Raw genomic sequence first — 19720 nt, 5'->3', positions numbered from 1 at the left:
CCTTCTTGCTGTGAGGCGAACGTGCTACCCACTCCGCCACTGCCTCGCCCACAGAGTGTTTTATTTCTTCAAATTAACAACATAAAAACGCTGGACCAATTGGAGCGGTTTTTAGATCGACTGCAACTTGACGTAGGAGTGCGGTCCCCCCGCCCACCAATGTTGATTGACACCATATCCTCAGTTTGTTGTTTCACGTCCGCCATTTTCAGTGTGCGAGTCAAAGCGATGTCACTAAAGGAACACCCTTGCACTATTTTTAGATGTAAGGCTCATTGGACTCAAGACAAGATTAACATTCTCCACATGATCGCTGTAATCGGAATTATTGTTTGTAACTTTGTTTGTAGGTAGGTTTGCAATTGTGTAATTTTCATTGCATCCATTTTAAACTTCAGCCATGATTCGGGACACTTCATGTTTCTACTGCGCCACTCCATCTGAATAGTTTCATTTTAAATAACATGCTAATGTGCGAGCCTGGTGTGCTGTGTCGCGGCTCTAAGCGGGTCATCCAGTGCATCATTCAAAGTTAATTCAGTGTGCGTGGTAATTATGCTGTGTTCACACCAGATGCGGAACGCGTGGATAAATCGCGCTATTCGCGCGTAAATAGCCGCGTGAACATTTGAGTTTACTCGCTTCATACGCATGTCAAACACCGCTTCATACGCGCGTCAAACCCCGCTTCATTCGCGTGTCAAATTCACTTCAGAACAGACGCGGATTCGCGTGATGGGCAGGGCTTCTGTCTGCCCGGTGACTCTAGCTTCATAGCTAAATGGCTAACATGGATTTTATGAAGAAAATAACAGTGTTTATGTGCTTTATGAAAAATGAAAAACAGCGTCGATACGTTTAGGGTCGTGTCTGAGTCCACTACATTTTTTCAGAGGTGCATCCAGCTCTGTGAGCTCATAAACTCCTCCAGAAACTTAACCTGGATGACGGAGGCTTTCAGCGGTGCTTCTGACTGAGCCAAGCCGAGTTTGATGAACTGTTGTCGGTGAAGGCTGGAGGATTTCCCTCGGAACACCGACAACATGTTCTACGTCACAATCACGCCCCCACAAGAGCAAGCTTCTGATTGGTTAACGCGGCGTGAATGTACGCTGAAGTTCAGATTTCGCGCGAAACGCTCGTTAAGCGCGTCAAACGTGCAAAACGCTCAATTCGCCCTGCGCAATTTGCGTCATTCGCGTCGCGCCATTCGCGCGTATCGCGACGCAGGATGTCTATTCGCCCGTTTGCATTGACTTAACATGTAAATCACTCGCGTTTGACCCGCGTGCCGCGTCTGGTGTGAACGCAGCATAAGTCTCGGTGTACAAGCTCGGAACTATAAACTAGCACACAGTTGGCTTTAAAACTATACAAAGACACAAATGATTTTGTACTCTCTGCTGGGTCTGTGTCCGAGTCGTACATGTACGGCTAAATGCTGATCCTCTTACTCATGCTGCTTCTCTCTGTCTGCCTGTCAGTTGCCAAACACAGAGTGGGGAAAGCTCTTGGCTCCGCCCCATTGTTACGTTGGGCGAACTGTGTACACGCCCCCCAAAAAAACACTTAAAACATTATAATAAAAAAATCTGATCTGTTTTTTGCACTGTACCTAAACTGGCACACTCAGAAGAACCATAATATTAATATTAAATAATAAAAAAAGGGGTATACTATGTTCCCTTTAAGACTGTGAAAACAATATAAACGGTGTTAAATTAATAGATACTTATGACTCAATTGAATATATGGACAAACACAATTCTTCTGCTCATAACCTTTGGAGAGAAAAAAAGTGCAGACACTGGTCTAGGGTGACTCTTTTTAATGTGCATATTATTGCGGATATACCAGAAAATGGTACAATTCCTTGGTTTATTAAAATTATTATTATTATTAATTTGAAGTTATATTTTATATGTTATATTTCACATTGTTATTTAATTTTTGTTGCATTTCTTACTTGAATGCTACTGTTAAATAGACCTGGAAATATTAAAGCACTACTTATTTAAATTTGCATCTCTATTTTATTGAATTTTATACTATTTTATTGAACATTTTTCTTATTTTAAATACAAAAGATTAAACAACTAGGATAGCTAAATTGGGATATACCATTTATAATGAAATAAAATGGAAAACAATTGTGAAATAAGGTTTTGGCTGCTTATCTCACTCCTACAATTAAGCTTTATGTGAAACGAATGTGACTTTTTCTTTTTTTTTTTTTTCTTTCAATAGTAGAATTAAAAAATTTGGATTTATCTTTTGGACTAACTTAAAGTCTGTGTGAAATCAAAATGCTTTTTTTGCCAACACATTATGTTATTCTTAGGGTGAATAATTAATTTGTGCAAATTAACGCACTGAAGATTTTTTTTTTTTTTTTCTGGAAATCTCCAATCAAATTTTGACCGTTTACATCTGTGTTTAAGGGCAGACCTGTTGACGTCAACCTGATGGCTTCCATAGCAACTGCAAAGCAATATTCTTAACCACACCCCTCTTACTGTTAGTATATTTAAAATATGAACAACATGTACATTTTAAAAAGGAGGCGTGGCACCAAATCCTCCCCATAAACCCAACTGTCATTGGGGGATAAGCAAATCGTACTAAATTGTACAAGTGACCCCCGACCCATCCAATTAATGAGTATTGTTAAATGGGAACAAACAAAACATTACACAAACATAAAAACAATACAATTTGAAATATACAAGTCAAATCAATTTAAATACACTAATAATCACTATTAACTATTTAATATTATTATTTTATATTGGTATAGGTAGATATCACTTTGAATGATCATTTATCTGTTTTGACTAAGATATCTTGTATTGGGTAACTTGTTTTTAAGTTAATTTCATACAGTTAATTAATAAATTTGATTAATATTTTGATTGTAAAGTTGTCCATACATCACTAAAGAACATTTAAAATAGATGTCTAACAGAAAAAAACTGCATACATAAACATAATTCATAGTCCTTTTAAAACCTCACACACAGGATCGATGTTTTACAATCCCTTCAAACCAAAACCCAGCACTGCGCTGGTGCAGCGTCTCCATCTGGTGTGCGTGAGCAGAACTGCAGCGGCAGGATCTATAATTTCCTGTGCTCTATGCTGCAGAACAGGAAGTAAAGCACATTCTCTCCCACATCCTGTTGCAAAGCTCTGCCAGAGATAAACCGACTGAAAACACAAACCTGCCAAAACCACGCAACGACTTCCATTTCACATCATGTTTATTCGAAATTCAAGAGCATTGGACAGCCAAATGCACATGGCTTCCTCACTGCACATCAGAACAAAAACTAAACAAATAGTTCACCCAAATAATATTTCGGTCATCATTTACTGACTCTCAAGCTGTCACAAAAGACGACATATAAAACACTAGTCATAATTGACAAATAAATGCTTTTGCAATAGAGCAGTGGTCACCAAACTTGTTCCTGGAGGGCCGGTGTCCTGCAGATTTTAGCTCTAACCCTAATCAAACACACCTGAACACGCTAATCAAGGTCTTACTAGGTATACTTGAAACATCCAGGCAGGTGTGTTGAGGCAAGCTGGAGCTAAACCCTGCATGGCACCGGACCTCCAAGAATGAGATTGGTGACCCCCGCAATAAGAGTTTTTGCCTTGTTTCTAGTCCAAAAATATATTATTTTCTGAAAATCGAGAAGCATTTTCTAGGCAAGTAATAATATAGGGTGAATTTGGGTAATCTGGGACACTTTGTGCAATTTTGACTTCAGGTCTTGATTTCTAAATAATTAGAATAACATATGAGATATTTCTGAAATCCCTAAGATGTTTTCTAACTACCTAAGAAAACAATGTAGATATTACACCTATTAATTGTGTGTCCAAAAAAAATAAATAAAAAAATAATAATAATCTGCTTGAATTAGATATTCTGGGACAGGTCACTTTGTAATCTGGGACATATGTATTTGGGCTGAAAAAAAAAAGTGTATATACATGCATATTATATATATATATATATATATATATATATATATATATATATATATATATATATATATATATATATATATATATGTGTGTGTGTGTGTGTGTGTGTGTGTGTGTGTGTGTGTATATATATATATATATATATATATATATATATATACACACACAAACACATACATACATACACATTATATATATATGTATATGCATGTGTGTGTGAGAAAGACTGTGTGTAAGGATGTGTGTGTGTTTGTGCTTAAGTGGGTGAGTGAGTGTAAATGAGTGTGTGTGTGTGTGTGTGTGTGTGTGTGTGCATATGCGAGTTTGTGTACTGAACATTGTACATTCAATCTCTGTATCCTTAAATTTATAAAGTCTCTAAATACACATTTCTCCGATTCGAAGACTGTCCCAGATTATCAGTCATATTTGATAATGTTGGACATCAAAAAATGTTCAATATAAAAAAAAAAAAATCTAAAAAACATTTTCAACACTTTAATGCATATTTTGTTACTTGTATAGACCACAAACATAAACTGACAACAATTGGGAACATTGTCTTATTTATGACATGTTTATGTCCTTAACATTAATCAAGTCAGAATCCTATGCCACTGACCTTGTCATCTAATTTTGACGAGAGCTTCCTGACTGACAAGTGGCCTGCCCCCTCTCTGTGAAACCCCCCCAATGAAGTCATGTGATTTCACTCACATGGAGTCCATGCTAAATTTAAAATAAAAGTCCTGTTGACTGAATTTTGTTAGAACAGAAATAAACACACTGAAGCTTAGGTGTCACCAATTACCCGAATTCACCCTATAGATTTGCTTTCAGAATTAATAGGTCAAAATAAAGTACGTTCTTCCTTAAAACAATCAAAATAAAGTCTTGGTTCTATTTTTAGTTATGTTTATTTTATGTATACCCCATTGCAATAGGGCAGAGGTTACCAAACATGTTCCTGGAGGGCCGGTGTCCTGCAGATTTTATCTCCAACCCTAATCAAACACACCTGAACAAGCTAATCAAGGTCTTACTAGGTGTACTTGAAACACCCAAACAGGTGTGTTAAGGCAAGTTAAAGCTAAACCCTGTAGGGACAGCAGACTTCCTGGAATGAGATTGCTGACCCCTGCAATAGGGTAAACGAGAAATAAACATAACTCAAAATGAAACCAAGACTTTATTTTGATTGTTTTAGGGAAGAACGTATGGCAGATAATTAGATCTGGTTTGAAGGAAAAACCCATTTAATTTTGACTTATTATTTTTATATAATATTTTGTACAAAAGCTTCTTCATTTAAGCATTTTAAGATATTTGAAGAAAAATCAAGACAAAAACAGTTTAAGCGGAGAGCTTCCAGAGTCCAGCATTCCTCCAAATATCTTATTTTGTGTTTAACAGAAAAACTTTAATGTTTCAGTATAAATGATAACAGAATATTAATTTTTGGGTGAACTATCCCTTTAAATACTGTTTAAATGGTACCTGGTTTAGTTTTACACCTATACAGAAGCACAAATCATACATTTTTACCTCTTAATCACTGAAATGTTTGTTGTGCGTATTAGCTTTGGCTCACATTCACCAGTGCTGTAGTGCAGACATATTTTAGAGGACATTTAAAGCACATTTAAACAAATATGGGTTGTTTTGGAGGCTGAGAGGAAGAGCAAGTGTAAAAACCGCATCATGTTTTCAGTATGTTTCCTGATGCATGTCTGCAGCGCTACAGGAAGTCCTCGGCGAGAATTAACATCGACAATTACAGTCCCTGTGATATGAAAGCATCACCTCCAGCGGTCTGAAAACACTGACGTCAGAACTCACTCAATGTTTAGGAAGTTTTCTTCTTAATAATCAGCGGGCCGACGTTATCGCCGGTTTCCTCGTTGTGCTTGGCGTGTGCGCCGTCACAGTAGGGAAACTGTCAAGGGAACAAACAAATACATACAAATCACAACCACACTCGCCGGTCTGTCAGATGCTATGATGATGCAGGCTATATTCCTGTCATGTGGTTATGATGTTGCATTAACAGTTTGCATTAGTATGAAGCTTTTCTAGATGCAGTGGTGCTTTTGTTTCAAACCAGTTTGAGTTTCTTTTTATCTGTTGAACACAAAGGGAGATATACTGAAGAATGTTGAAGAACAAAATGGCTAGGGAAATCCATAGTATTGCTGTTGTTGTTCCTAGACCTACTATGGATGGCTGTTTTCCTCAAAAATCATCTTCTGGGTTCAACAAAAGAAAGATATTCAGAAAAGTTTAGAACTTTTAAAGGTACACTCTCAGAACATTTGTAAAAACTGTACCTTATATGGTGCAGAACAGACCTCTTATGTTACTGTTCTGTGCCTTTTATAGTACAATAAAAATGAGGGAACACAATTGTTCTCATAAAAAAGGTATATACAGTTGAAGTCAGAATTATTAGCCCCCCTTTAATTTTTTTTCTCTTTTCTAAATATTTCCCAAATAATGTTTAACAGAGCAAGGAAATTTTCACAGTATGTCTGATAATATTTTTTCTTCTGGAAAAAGTCTTATTTGTTTTATTTTGGCTAGAATAAAAGCAGTTTTACATTTTTCATACACCATTTTACGGACAAAATTATTAGCCACTTTAGGCAATTTTTTTCCCCGATAGCCTACAGAACAAACCATCGTTATACAATAACTTGCCTAATTACCCTAACCTGCCTAGTTAACCTAATTAACCTGGTTAAGCCTTTAAATGTCACTTTAAGCTGTATAGAAGTGTCTTGAAAAATATCTAGTAAAATATTATTATTCTCATGATGACAAAGACAAAATAAATTAAGTATTTGAGATAATTTATTAAAATTAATATGTTTAGAAATGTGTTAAAAAAAATCTTCTCTCTGTTAAACAGAAAAGGGGGAAAAATATATAGTGGGCCTAATAATTCAGGAGGGCTAATAATTCAGACCTCAACTGTAAGTGTTGGACAGCTCCTTCTTTATTACAATATCAATGAAAATGAATATTACTGGAAAGGCAAAGTGATTTATGAATAATTTTCGTATTTACACATGAATCATTATTTAGAATGATGTCTAACTCAAACATTTATTTAGTTCTATAATACAAAACTGGTAAAAAAAAAAAACTATAGATATTGTAAAGAACCTGAAGAAAAACAAATATCAAAAGAATTTAAGCGTGAAAAATGTAAAAAGAAAAAAGCAATACAGTACGAGGCAAATTAAGTTTTGAATAAAAGCATTGACAAGATTGACGGATCAAAGAAGTATCCTAAAAACCACAAAGGCGCAGGGCAAACTTCAACACAATAAACATTTGGTAAACCTTTTCTGATAAATACAGTTTCATTATTGATATCTGCACCTCTTGGCGTTGACTTTCTACTAAGCACGTGAGCTGGCTAAAGTCCAGCATATGCAAAGTGTTCATGCAGACATTCTACTATTGTAAAACTGATCAAACATTGCGCATATCTTGTTACAATACTTTTGCATAACTCTATTTCTATTTTAAAATTAAGTCAATTAAATTAACTTTAAGTGATTACAAAGACATTGTGTGAAAATTGGAGAAAAAATGTTTAATATTGTACAGGTGAATGTATTTCTGTAACATTTTTGTGAAAATTGTTTTGAAATGTTTATCAAACAAATTTGTTTTATTCTTCATTGTAAATGAAAAGATGCATTTACTCAAATATAAAGTTTTTAAAAACATTGTTCAAAATGTATTTGATGTTTTATAATTACTGAAAATAAATTGATGCATTTTGGATGGAGCAAAATGTCTTTTATTAGCTCTTTAAGGAACACATTTGACACTGTTAACTACAAAGTGTCTTGTCACTAGTGGTACCTTCATGGATCAGATTTGTACCTTTGATAAATGTACAATATTGTACCTGCAGTTTTTAAAAACCAAAGGTACATTTTGGTTTCCTATGGTATAAATCAGGTCTTTAAAGAGGTACAAACTGCAATGGTTCAAATTTGTTTCTTTGTCTTAAGGTACAATTGTGTCCCATAAAAAGGTACAGCCCCAGTGACAAGGGTTTGTACCTTATTTATAACATTGCACCATCTTTTTCTGAGAGTGCATACACACACCATAATAACTAGAAAAATACCTATGAAAACAACCCATCGAAGAGGGCTTTAAGACCAAGCGGAATTGTGTCTTGGCTGCTGCTTCGGTCTGGCTTCCTGTTCTGAAGTGCCAAATTCAGCATCCCAAATTCGGACTGAGGAAAGTTGAAAGCTCTGGCCAGTTTGTTTGCCTAATGAATGATAATAGACTGGTATTTAATCTATAACTTTAACAGATTCCTATTTTTTATGATTTATGATGTTAAAACTTTGTATTTAAAAAAAATAAGTACTGTTTTCATGTTTCTTTATTCTATATAAAAATAGTGCTTAAAATATCACTAAAATGAAGTATTTAAACCTCGTAATTAAACAGAAAATAAGGCGAATAATAGCTAAAAGGTCCGCTTTTTCAGAAAAAGAACCACCCCTTTTACCAGGCTGGCTACAAGCCGGAACTTCTTGAGTGTGAGAAAACAGTGAGGACATTTTTGGGGGAACTGTCCCTTTAAAGGTGCTGTATGTATGTTTTTGATTAGATTAATTATTAGATGAATTAGATTTGATAAACAGAGCAATGAGCGTGCCATAGAGAAACATACGCATTGTATGCCTTGCATAATGTTATACAGCAGGTTTTCATGCTTTTTTATGTCCATGAATGAAATAACGGTATTGACCTTATTCTACAATGTGGAAGTGTGCCTGTTTTCACGATTGTTTTAGAACTTCCGATTCAGTCGCCTATGAGAGAAATTATTAGGAATAATAAACGACACAAAATGGTCAAACTACTTGCTCTACAAACAAATGTTTGCATGACTATATAGACCAAGTAGAATAATGTAATAAGAAAATATCAGTTTGCAACATCAAACAGCAAATGAGCAGTTTTTAACGTCTAAAAATGAATGGAAGTGAATGACACCGGAAGTCTCGAGCCAAAAAGATTCAAACGGCTGCGCCCACTCGTCGGTGAAAACTAAGGTGAATAGCACACTGAACAATTTACATTGTGGTATAGTAAAAGCAAATACATTTACTTTCATAATTTTTAAAATGTAATATTAAATGTCAAGGATAACTAGATTTTCCTAAGTAAAACATTAAATATTTGCATCATTACTTTGAAGATTTAGAAGAGTTTTGAGTAAGTGTTTTTAGTTTTCAGGTTACCACCCTGCAGAAGAGTAGCGCTCATGCTTTAGGTCTTGGCATTTTTATTATCAGCATTATTGTTTGATGCTTCACCCAGAGAGCTGCGATAACAGGGCTTAGAGCTCAGTCAGCAGTTTTAACGTATACTTGCTCTTGGGTTTAATTTGCTTCAAGTCAGTGGACATGTCATGCCTTAATAAATTAAGTTACGCCAAGTGTAGTAATTTGTGACTAATAGGATTTACTTAACTTGATAAAATCAATGTTCCTTCTGCTAAAAAAAAAACTTAACTTTACTTGACTAATTTAAATTAATGTAGACTCAAAAGGAAAGATAATCAATTCACTTTTACTTAATTTATTTAGGAGTGTTGGGTTAAACATTAAGAACATTTTACATAAAGTTAATTGTACTTTTTATCAATATGAGTTTTTTTTTCAGTGCAGATTAAAAAATTGAGTTATAATGTTACTCAAAATGACGATTTAGTACATTTGAAGTCATTAAAAATAGATAAACTTTTTTAAAACTGTGATTCTGTAAAACAAACAAAAAAGTAATAATAAAAAACATGTCTGTCTTAAAATAAACAACATTTTCTTAAGGATAAGCAACATCAGATCAGCTAATGCTGTTACACGCTACATATTACTTGAGCATTACTGTAATATTACAGTAATAGTTCACCCATAAATGAAAATTCTGTCATCATTTTCTCACCTTTCATGTGTTCCAAACTTTCTGTTAAACACAAAAAAAGATATTTTAAAAAAAGCTGGAAACGAGTAACCATTGACTTCCATTATATTTTTTTCCCTACAGGGCTCCTGCTTAAAGCCGAATATCCATTTCGCTGACTAGAAAGATTAATTAACATGACATCTAACGAACGTTAAAAAAGGCTGCTGTTATGCTTATATATTAATAATGTATTAAAATACTTTAAAAATAAAAGCATAATATTTAAACAGTTTTAGCCTAATAACTGCTACTATAAGAAAAACAATAGATCGTTTACCTTAGATTTTGGAAAAATATCTTAAGTACTAGTTGTTTGGCAGTGAAGTTCTTAAAACTCTTTTTTGACATTTGAGCGAGATGCTAATGGTCTAATCCGATTCAATGACCTATGCTAAGCTAATCTGTTTAACTCTAAAGGAACTGTAAAATGAGTTCCTTTAAAGGGGTAAAAATCCTTCATCAAATCCAAATCTTTCATCATTTAATCTTAAATACTTGTTGTTTGTGTGGCAGTGAAGTTCTTGAAACTCTTTTTTTTTTGACATTTGGGCATGATGCTAATTGTTTAATCCGATTCAATGATCTATGCTAAGCTAATCTGAAGAGTTGTAAAATGAGCCTATTTCCAAAAAAGTGAAGAGTTCTTTTAAAGAGTTTAAAATCAAATCTGCCATCATTTAATCTTAAGCACTAGTTGTTTGTTTGGCAGTCTTAAAACTCTTTTTTTTTTTTTTTTTTTTACATTTGGGCAAGATGCTAATGGTCTAATCCAATTCAATAATCTATGCTAAGCTAAACTGATGAGTTGTAAAATGAACCCATTTCCAAAACAAGTGAAGTCTTTCTTTAAATGGGTAAAAATCTGTCATCATTTAATTTTAAGTATTTGTTTGTGTGGCAGTGGAGGTCTTGAAACTTTTTTTCCATTTGAGTGAGATGCTATTGGTCTAATCTGATTCAATGACCAACGCTAAGCTAAGCTGTTTAACTCTAGAGGAGCTGTAAAATTAGTTCTTTTACAAGGGTAAAAATCTAATCTTTCACCCTTTAATCTTAAGTACTTGTTGTTTGTGTGGCAGTGAAGGTCTTGAAACTCTTTTTTGACATTTGGACCAGATGCTAATGGTCCAATCCAATTCAATGATCTATGCTAAGCTAAGCTGAGTAGTAAAATGAGCCTATTTCTAAAAGAATTGAGTGTTCCTTTTAAGGGCTAAAAATCTAATCTGTTATCATTTAATCTTAAGTACTTGTTGTTTGTGTGGCAGTGAAGGTCTTGAACTCTTTTTTGACATTAGGGCAAGATGCTAATGGTCTAATCCAATTCAATGATCTATGCTAAGCTAAGCTAAGGAGTTGTAAAATTAGCCAAAAAAGTAAAGTGTTCCATTAAATCAGGGGTGCACAAACTTTTCTGTAGAAAAGGCCAAAAAGAAATATCATCAAGAGCCATAGGCTGAAGGTAAATATACCAAGCTATATTACATTAACGTTGCTATAGTAATTTCCTCATTCATTTCATATTTCAAAATAAAATGAAAACATTACTTTGAATCATATGAAGTAATGCAGAATAACTTTTTAAATTTTAACTTATTGCAATAAAAACAAACAATCCCGATTAAAACAGTGGAGTTCAATGCTAAATACACAGGTCAAGCAGAATCTGCCTTTGACTTGATTTGCTAACCAAATTCTCTGCATTGTCAGGTAACAGTATTTACATTTAAACGAAGCCTGATTAATTTACACCATTTAATTAAAACAGTTAATTTCAGTTAGATTTTAACAATAAAATCAAACAAACAAAGGGTTACATTAAATTTGAATTGACAATCTTGAAACCATCCTCATCGTTCCCCTCTCTTCTCAGGTGAGAAATCAAAGGTTACTATGGGCCAACTTTGGCCAGCGGGCCCTAGTTTGGGCATCTTTGCTTTAAAGGGGTAAAAATCATATCTGCCATCATTTAATCTTAAGTTGTTTAATGACAGTAAACGTCTCCCTTCTACCATAATTGATAGCTCAATAGCATTTTTACAAACATGTTTAGCTTTTCTGTCATCTACTTTATAAGCCAGTTTTTCCAAGTGCTCATTGTGAAGACAAATCTCTTAAAATGTAACTTATCCTAACTTGTTTGGCTTAGTCAAAAGGGTTTAACCAGTGAATGCAAGTAATAAATGTGAAAGTTGGTATGGAGATGAAAAATAGTCTAATGTAACAAGGGTGAGTAAACGATGACCAAACTTTCAGTTTTGGGTAAAATACCCCTTTAAAGGTTACATTTGATCAACAGATACCAAACTATCAAATTCAACTGCCATTTATTTTTCAATTATAATAAGCAACATTCAAAGACAAAACTGAAAGCAAAGCCAATGGTTTGTGTCGGCAGTGAACTATAATGAGCTGGGGACACTGAATGCTTGCCTGAGGTAAACATTATGCTATTTGAGTTCAGTTTTTACAAGCTGTTTTATTGACATTTTTCTAAACACTGGTTGAGTGATTATGAGAGAACACAGCCAGAAACTAAACGTGTCAAATTAGGCTCTGAATAGTGGCTAAAACAACAATGTGTTCCAATACAAATGCATACCAAACAAAAGAAACCTGTCCTCCATTTAAAAAAACGCTTTTCGGTTTTTGGAAATGTGTTAATTTTACAATTTGCCTAGAGTTTAGTTTTACAATTTTTATATCAATTATCGCATCTGGCACGAGCATTTTAGCTTTGGTTATCATAAAAAAAATTATTGAATCAGATTAGACCATTAGCCTCTCAAATGAGTTTGGATCATTTTCATATTTGAAGCTTGACTCTTCTGTAGTTAGTGCAAACACTAGTGCACTGACAGAAAATAATCCAGACATTTATTTCCTAAATATTTGACATATTGTTTAAGAAAATAATTTTTATGTAGGTCTTAGTACATGTAACTACAGAAAAGTTTTAAATAGTAAAAATATTTTAAACTCTTTTCTAATCAATGACCTATGCTCATCTAAGCTTTTTAACAGTTGTAAGATGTCATCTTCATATCTCATCTAAACTAAAAGTTTAGATGAGATACAGCTATGAATATTCGTGTCCATATAGCAGAATTTTTTTGACACTGTACAACAACAAATACAAATTTTACACAAGTAATGGGTTTAGTGTTGGGGTAGTTGTTAACTAAATACAATAAATGGATGATTTAATTTGTATAATTAACATTTAACAATACTGTGAGGGTTGAGTTTAAGGATAAGGTAAGGGTAGATGTTAATAAAATACATTTTCTTTTCGGCTTAGTCCCTTTATTAATCAGGGGTCGCCACAGCGGAATGAACCGCCAACTTATCCAGCACATGTTTCATGCAGCGGATGCCCTTCCAGCTGCAACCTATCTCTGGGAAATACACACTCTTCCACTATGGACAATTTAGCCCACCCAATTCACCTGTACCGCATGTCTTTGGACTGTGGGGGAAACCGGAGCACTCGGAGGAAACCCACACGAATGCAGGGAGAACATGCAAACTCTACATAGAAACTGACACAGCCGAGGGTCGAACCAGTGACCTTCTTACAGTGAGGCTACAGCACTAAAAAAAAAAAAAAAAAAAAAAAGAAATTAAACTATTTTTTGTTAACTTCCAGCCAATGCTGTATCCCTTCTAGCATCAACCGAGTTGTAAAATGAGGCTATTTCCAGAAAAAAAGGTGCAGTGTTCCTTTAAAGGGGTAAAAATCTAATGTCAAGATTTCCTCACCTGTAACCACTGACTTCCACAGTAGTTTTTTTTCCTACTATGGAAGTCAATTGTTACCTCAAAAACAAATTCTTCTTTAGTGTTCAACAGAGGAAAGAAGCTCAAAGAATATGGAACCACATGAGGGCGAGTAGACTTTCATTTTCAGGTGAACTTCACTATTAAGTACAGTTGAAGTCTGAATCATTAGCCCCTCTTTGAATTAGTTTTCTTTTTTAATTTTAAATATTTCCCAAATTATGTTTAAAAGAGCAAGGAATCTTTCACAGTATGTCTGATAATATTTTTCTTCTGGAGAAAGTCTTATTTGTTTTATTTTGGCTAGAATAAAAGCAGTTTCTAATTTTTTAAACACCATTTTAAACTCAAAATTATTAGCCCCTTTAAGCCTATTTTCTTTCTTTAGTCTAGATCGTTATACAATAACTTGCCTAATTACCTTAACTTGCCTAGTTAACCTAGTTAAGCCTTTAAATGTCACTTTAACCTCTTAAGGCCCAAAGGTGTTTTTTACATGATTTTTTTTTATTTCTCTTTGCTATTTGGGCTTATTGGAACCTAATTAGAATAAAGATCTAAGTGTCATCTTTTGATATGATGTACTTTTAGAGAAAAATGATGTCCATATATGTGGACTTGTGGTCCGAATTTACATGAAACATTTTGCTGACTGTTTTTTACCGCATATTTAACATAGAATTATTTTTTTTAACTTGCTTTGACTATCAGAGTATAAAATTAACATTTTTTCCCCATCTTTGGACAGTTAAAAATAGGGTTTGAGATATTTCATATGCTGCAAAACAGTTGCAGGATGACACTGTACGTCTGTAACAAAATATAAAACATTCAAAGTATTATAAATAGTCACTTAGGAGCTAAAATGTGCTGTCCACATATGTGGCCACTAAGCCCTGGGAGGTTAAGCTGTATAGAAGTGTCTTGAAAAATATGTAGTGAAATATTGTGTACTGTCATCATGGCAAAGATAAAATAAATCAGTTATTAGAGATGAGTTATTACAATTATTATGTTTAGAAAAGTGTTGAAAAAAAAAATCCTCTCCATTAAAAAGAAATTGGGGGAAAAAATAAACAGGGGGGCTAATATTTCTGACTTCAACTGTATGTACTGAATACACCAAGCGTCGCTCTTTATCTTCCAGTAATGTGTAATAAAGCCTTTTAAAACTGTTCACACACACTGAAAAAAGATTGATTGGATTTACTCATTTTTTAAGGTAAGTGGTTGCAAACAATTTATATAGGCTGAATTTAAACAAACAAATTCAATTCAGTAATACTCAATTTACCAAATACCCACATAAATGCAGTAAATCCAATGAATTTTTTTTTTCAGTGCAGATGATCTTCTTGTACGCCTGTGGGATTCATTCATTCAGCTACAAATATACTGTAGACCACTCTCACCTTCTTGGACCTCCAGCAGCGGCAGTAGACGGCCTTGCTTCCGATGTCCTCCATGTCGAAGCTGTGCACCACTTTGGGACTGTCTTTGTTGATGGTCAAGTTGACTCTGCTCTTGGGGCTGCTCTGTGAACTGAAGTAGCGCATCAGCATGTAGGTGCTCAGAGCCGCAGCCACTGCAACAGGAACGATGGTGGTCAGCTGATCTGGAAATGTACACACGAGGAGGGGCTGGGATTTCAGAGGGCCCGCAGGACGCCCACACTCTATTCTACACAATCAGCCTCATACATTCATTCATTCATTCATTCATCTTCAGTTTTGTTCCCGATTATCAGGGGTCGCCACAGAGGAATGAATCGCCAACTACTCCGGCATATGTTTTACACAGCGGATACCCTTCCAACGGCAACCCAGTAGTGGGAAGCACCCATACACACACTTTTTTTATTCATTATATTTGTCAAATTTGAGTCCAGCAAAAGAATCAGACAAATTGTTCAGCAGACGGTCATGGTAAAAACTGGATTTGTCTCTTTAAAAATCCTTTATTTATTTATTTATTTATTTATTTAATTAAGTTTCACAAACTAATTTCGAGAGGAGCACGTGATATGATTGACTGCAGCTGGCCACTCATCTACACTCATTGGCTAGCCAATCGGATTGATCCAAACTCACTATAAGTAACCTAGCTAAGATCTACTCCCTTACCTTCGTTTTCCGAAGAAACCCCTCATCCACCCCTTCTCCTCCTTTCCTCTTTTGCCGAGGGGCACTCTCGAGAACACATGACCTTGTACTCCTCTCACATGCTTTATGGACCTGGCGGGAGCCCTGGGCTCAACTATCTCCGAGCTCAGGGTTCTCTCCCGGGACAGCATGCCAAACCTGCTAACAAGTTGTCAAACAGTATCTAAGTGTGAACTCTTGAATTTATTTATTTATTTATTTTGTCAAATGTAGTTTGAATTTTTTTTTTAATATTTTAATATATTTTTATTTTAATCATTCTTAAATAGGGGTCGATTTTAATATTACACATCAAAAATGCAGGTTTAGGAAACTCTAATAATGAAGAACATTTTATTTAACAAAAACAAAACTTTCCATCCGGAGCTCCTTCACAAGCTATACACTTGTAAACACTCTCTCCATCGGGCTCGCGTGGCTCTCAGTCCCTGACTCGTCAGCGATACAAAGCCGACCAATCACAGAGCTTGCGCTACGCGTCGTTGCGAAGTGTAGTTACCTTTTTTTTGAGAGGTGCACGTCAGTGATGCTGACGACCACGGCGACATGTAAGCAGCTCCGTAGCATACGCGTGTGTTTAACGCAGAAGTATAAATCAACCTTTAGACGTCTATTAAGCACAAAATTACACTGAGTTAAGTTGGTTTTATATTTGCACAATCGTTCAGTAACGGTCCCCATATTGTTTGCAACACTACTTTGTATATTTGTTCTGATTTCCTGACTTCAAAACAACATATCAGCACTATTGACTGTAGACAATGTACTTCAAGAGTTCCCACTTAGATATGCTAAGCGTTTATAGTAGGTTTGGCACGCTGTTCCGGGAGAGAACCCTGAGCACTGAGATATTTGAGCCCAAGGCTCCCGCCGGGTCAATAAGCATATCAGGAAATCCGAGATCAGGTAGGTCTCGAGAGCTCCCACTTGGAAAAGAGAGGAAAAGGAGGAAATGGGGTGGAAGGGGGGATTCTTGCAAAACAAAGATAGAGCAGTAGGGAGAAAACAATCCATTTATTGTAAACTAAGATCACTCTGATTGGATTATTACTAATTACAGATGAGCTGCCAGTCGTGCTCAATCATATCACGTGCTCCTCTCGAAATGAGTTTATGAAACTTTACTTTGACAGTCAATGGCTGCTAATATGACATCTTTATTCTGAGTTTTCAAAGAATATTTTTCTGATATTATGGGATATTGTACCAAAAACGTACACTTTCGCTTATAAAAATGTGACAGGGGCTGACTTAAGCTTGTCGCCCTAAAAAAACATACAAAAACAAGCAGAAAAATCAAACAATTCAATGACAGAATGCATCCTTGATCACGGGCTGCTTCTTCTTCATCAAATTATGTCACTTGCGGCTGGGAAGTTCCGAGTCATGGCTTTAAACGTGTAATGCTTGCCTTTTAAAGTAAATGTGACAGGACCGACAGAAACATGGGGACAATTGTAAATGTATTTGTATTAAATAATTGTAGTATTTAATTGTAGACTTGATTTATAATTTTATGTTTTTAATCAATTGATGTGAATGATAACAACATAAACTAGCTATTTCTGAAGTATTTTTGATTCTAAATAACGGTTTTTAGCATAATAAAACTATTAAAGCTGTAGGTTCAATTGGGTTGAGGACAAGGACAATGACAGGGTTTGTACTTTTGTAATGCGTTTTTAATAAAGAACAAAAATCTGAGCACGGAATGAACGACATATTTCTTAACAGAACAACTCACAGAAATCAACCATCAGTCCAATTTAGACATTTTGTGATGAAATACTTTTTATTCACTGTATTTAAGTTTTTATTTCAGTTACAGATAATGTATGTTTCTTGTAGAATGTGCTTTAAATTATTAAGGAGAAAGTGCAAACTATAAAACCAACTTTACCTTATTCAAAATTACTTGGTGGGAAAGGTACTGTGTGTCTTTATGTGTCTGGCGGTCCTAAGTGTTATAAAATGAAACTTAAGCAGCGGTAAAATATAGTCAGGACATAATAAATCGACACTGCAGCACTGTAATCCTGGTCAGGTGAGAAGGATTCGTTCAGTGGAGTGATTTCCGCGAATCGGTTCTTCCGAACGATTTCTTTTCAATGAACTGTCATGATCACGTGATTACCTAAACCTCAACGTGATATAACATAAACATGTTACATGTGTGAGCATGTTTATAATGTACGTTTTATTTGTGAGCGTTATCACATTGCACAGATTCTACAAAAGTGATTCGTTTGGACTCAAAAGAATCATTTTGTTCATGTTTTCCAAGACATGAAAACAACTTTGTCAAGCTCGTGATTTGCGCATAATAATCGCTGCAAAGTGGTGTCACCAATAATGCAGTTTTAGCCTACTAAAACACCTACCACAGCACTTACACTTATTATAATTGATGCAATATTAACTTAGTCAATCGTTGTAACACACATGCAAACCTATGACCTACTAACGCGTCCATGCAATAAACGCCATACTCACCTGAACTGTGTGCATGTTAGAATGTTAATGTGTCTGTCTAAAGTCATTTGAAGTCAATTGAAATTAACACAGCATTAGGATACACACGGCTAATTTGAATATGCCGACAAATTCACTGTTGATTTGTTTTACAGCAAAGGCAGTCGACCACGGTTGCAATAGGCTTTATGTTATAAATGAAAACATCGTTCTTACCTTTAGATACTTTGAAACCCGGTATTAATCCCGGTTTATTTAGCGCCGAAAGCCCTGGAATTTGAAATGCCATGACAGGTATTGCTTTTTGGACTTCAAGTTTAAGGGCACTACAAGGTCTGAAAGACGCTGAACCGAAATGAGTCGCCGTCACTGCGGAACACTGCGTGATTGCGTCACTGGATATCTGTCCAATCGCTGGAGAGCGTAAAAGCACAGTTCAGATTACTGTAAACATGGAGCCCAAATCCTCTTTGACGTTACACTGGCAGTTTGCTAATTAGGGCTTTTGTTATACAGTAACTATTTATTGAAATATTATATTAATGTTAATGTTTATATTTATAATATATAAACAGGGTTTCTACAGGTTTTTAAGTTACATTTAAGACTTTTTAAGACCATTAGGAATAAACCAGGCTAAACGCTAAGGATTTTTGAATGGCCCAGTTAAAACATTAAAAACAAATGTTATTGTAAGGAAAATAATTAAACAATATGTTATAAATAGAGTTATTACATAGAGTTAATACATAAGATTCAGTAAGTATAACTTGTTAAAACTTACTGAGATGGAATGATAGTGATTGGAGTGTTGGCCCAATTTAGCTCGCTTAACATGGACACAAGAAAATCAAGACCAGTTTAAAATTATTTAAGACAATATTTCAATGAATTGAATGCTTTTAAGGCCTGAATTGTTTTTAAATTTAAGACTTTAAGACTGTGGATACCATGATAAAGTCAATTAAATAGAAAAACCTTAACAGAGGTGTCACTTTAATCTGACTAAAAATATTATCTTAAATAAATCTTTATGTCAAACTACTGAAAACATGAAACCAGTATGTAATAAACATTTATTTTTGTATTGGACCATTTTACAGCTGTTAATAAACTCTTCACACCAACTGCTTGCATAAAATTACTATTGTATAAAGGTAATCATTTCCAAATGAGCCTTCTTAAGATAAATGCCTTGTTTACTTGTTAATTTTTTGCAGAATAACATGCCATCAAATAAACCACTTAAAACTATTTTGTCCTTTACTCCAAAAAGCTGAGCTCATAACAGATTAATGAACAAT

General features: G+C 34.8%; 1 protein-coding gene and 2 long non-coding RNA genes across 6 annotated transcripts; 2 read left to right on the top strand and 1 right to left on the bottom strand.

Annotated features, from left to right (window-relative positions):
* Positions 1-3242: 3242 nt before the first annotated feature.
* zgc:110843 lies at positions 3243-18817 on the bottom strand. Of its 4 annotated transcripts, none has more exons than XR_015506797.1 (4): positions 18633-18817; positions 15195-15397; positions 5093-5932; positions 3243-3587 (listed from the first exon to the last, which is right to left on the bottom strand). XR_015506797.1 is itself a non-coding variant. In XM_087280468.1 (3 exons), the coding sequence occupies exons 1-3, from the start codon at positions 18703-18705 to the stop codon at positions 5843-5845; spliced, it is 336 nt and encodes a 111-aa protein (XP_087136594.1). In that variant the 5' UTR covers positions 18706-18817; the 3' UTR covers positions 3243-5842.
* Positions 10743-13630, top strand: LOC147840764 (uncharacterized). The gene is made up of 2 exons (XR_015507218.1): positions 10743-10835; positions 11380-13630. It is a non-coding gene; the product is annotated as an uncharacterized LOC147840764 (long non-coding RNA).
* Positions 14302-18772, top strand: LOC147833852 (uncharacterized). Its single transcript, XR_015507219.1, has 2 exons — positions 14302-15800; positions 17586-18772. It is a non-coding gene; the product is annotated as an uncharacterized LOC147833852 (long non-coding RNA).
* Positions 18818-19720: the final 903 nt, after the last annotated feature.

This window comes from Danio rerio, chromosome 14 (genome assembly GCF_052040795.2).
Source record: "Danio rerio strain M-AB ecotype USA chromosome 14, GRCz13ab, whole genome shotgun sequence".
Lineage (NCBI taxonomy): Eukaryota > Metazoa > Chordata > Actinopteri > Cypriniformes > Danionidae > Danio > Danio rerio.
This window is presented reverse-complemented; position numbering and strand designations above follow the sequence as displayed.

Excerpts from the sequence above, each read along its gene's own strand:
- zgc:110843 (XM_087280468.1), bottom strand. The coding sequence starts at position 18,705 with ATGGCATTTCAAATTCCAGGGCTTTCGGCGCTAAATAAACCGGGATTA. Across the intron at positions 15,368-18,632 it reads GGGTTTCAAAGTATCTAAAG|TGGCTGCGGCTCTGAGCACC; the intron begins GTAAGAACGATG and ends TTCCTGTTGCAG. Across the intron at positions 5,933-15,194 it reads GCTGCTGGAGGTCCAAGAAG|TTTCCCTACTGTGACGGCGC; the intron begins GTGAGAGTGGTC and ends TTCCCTTGACAG.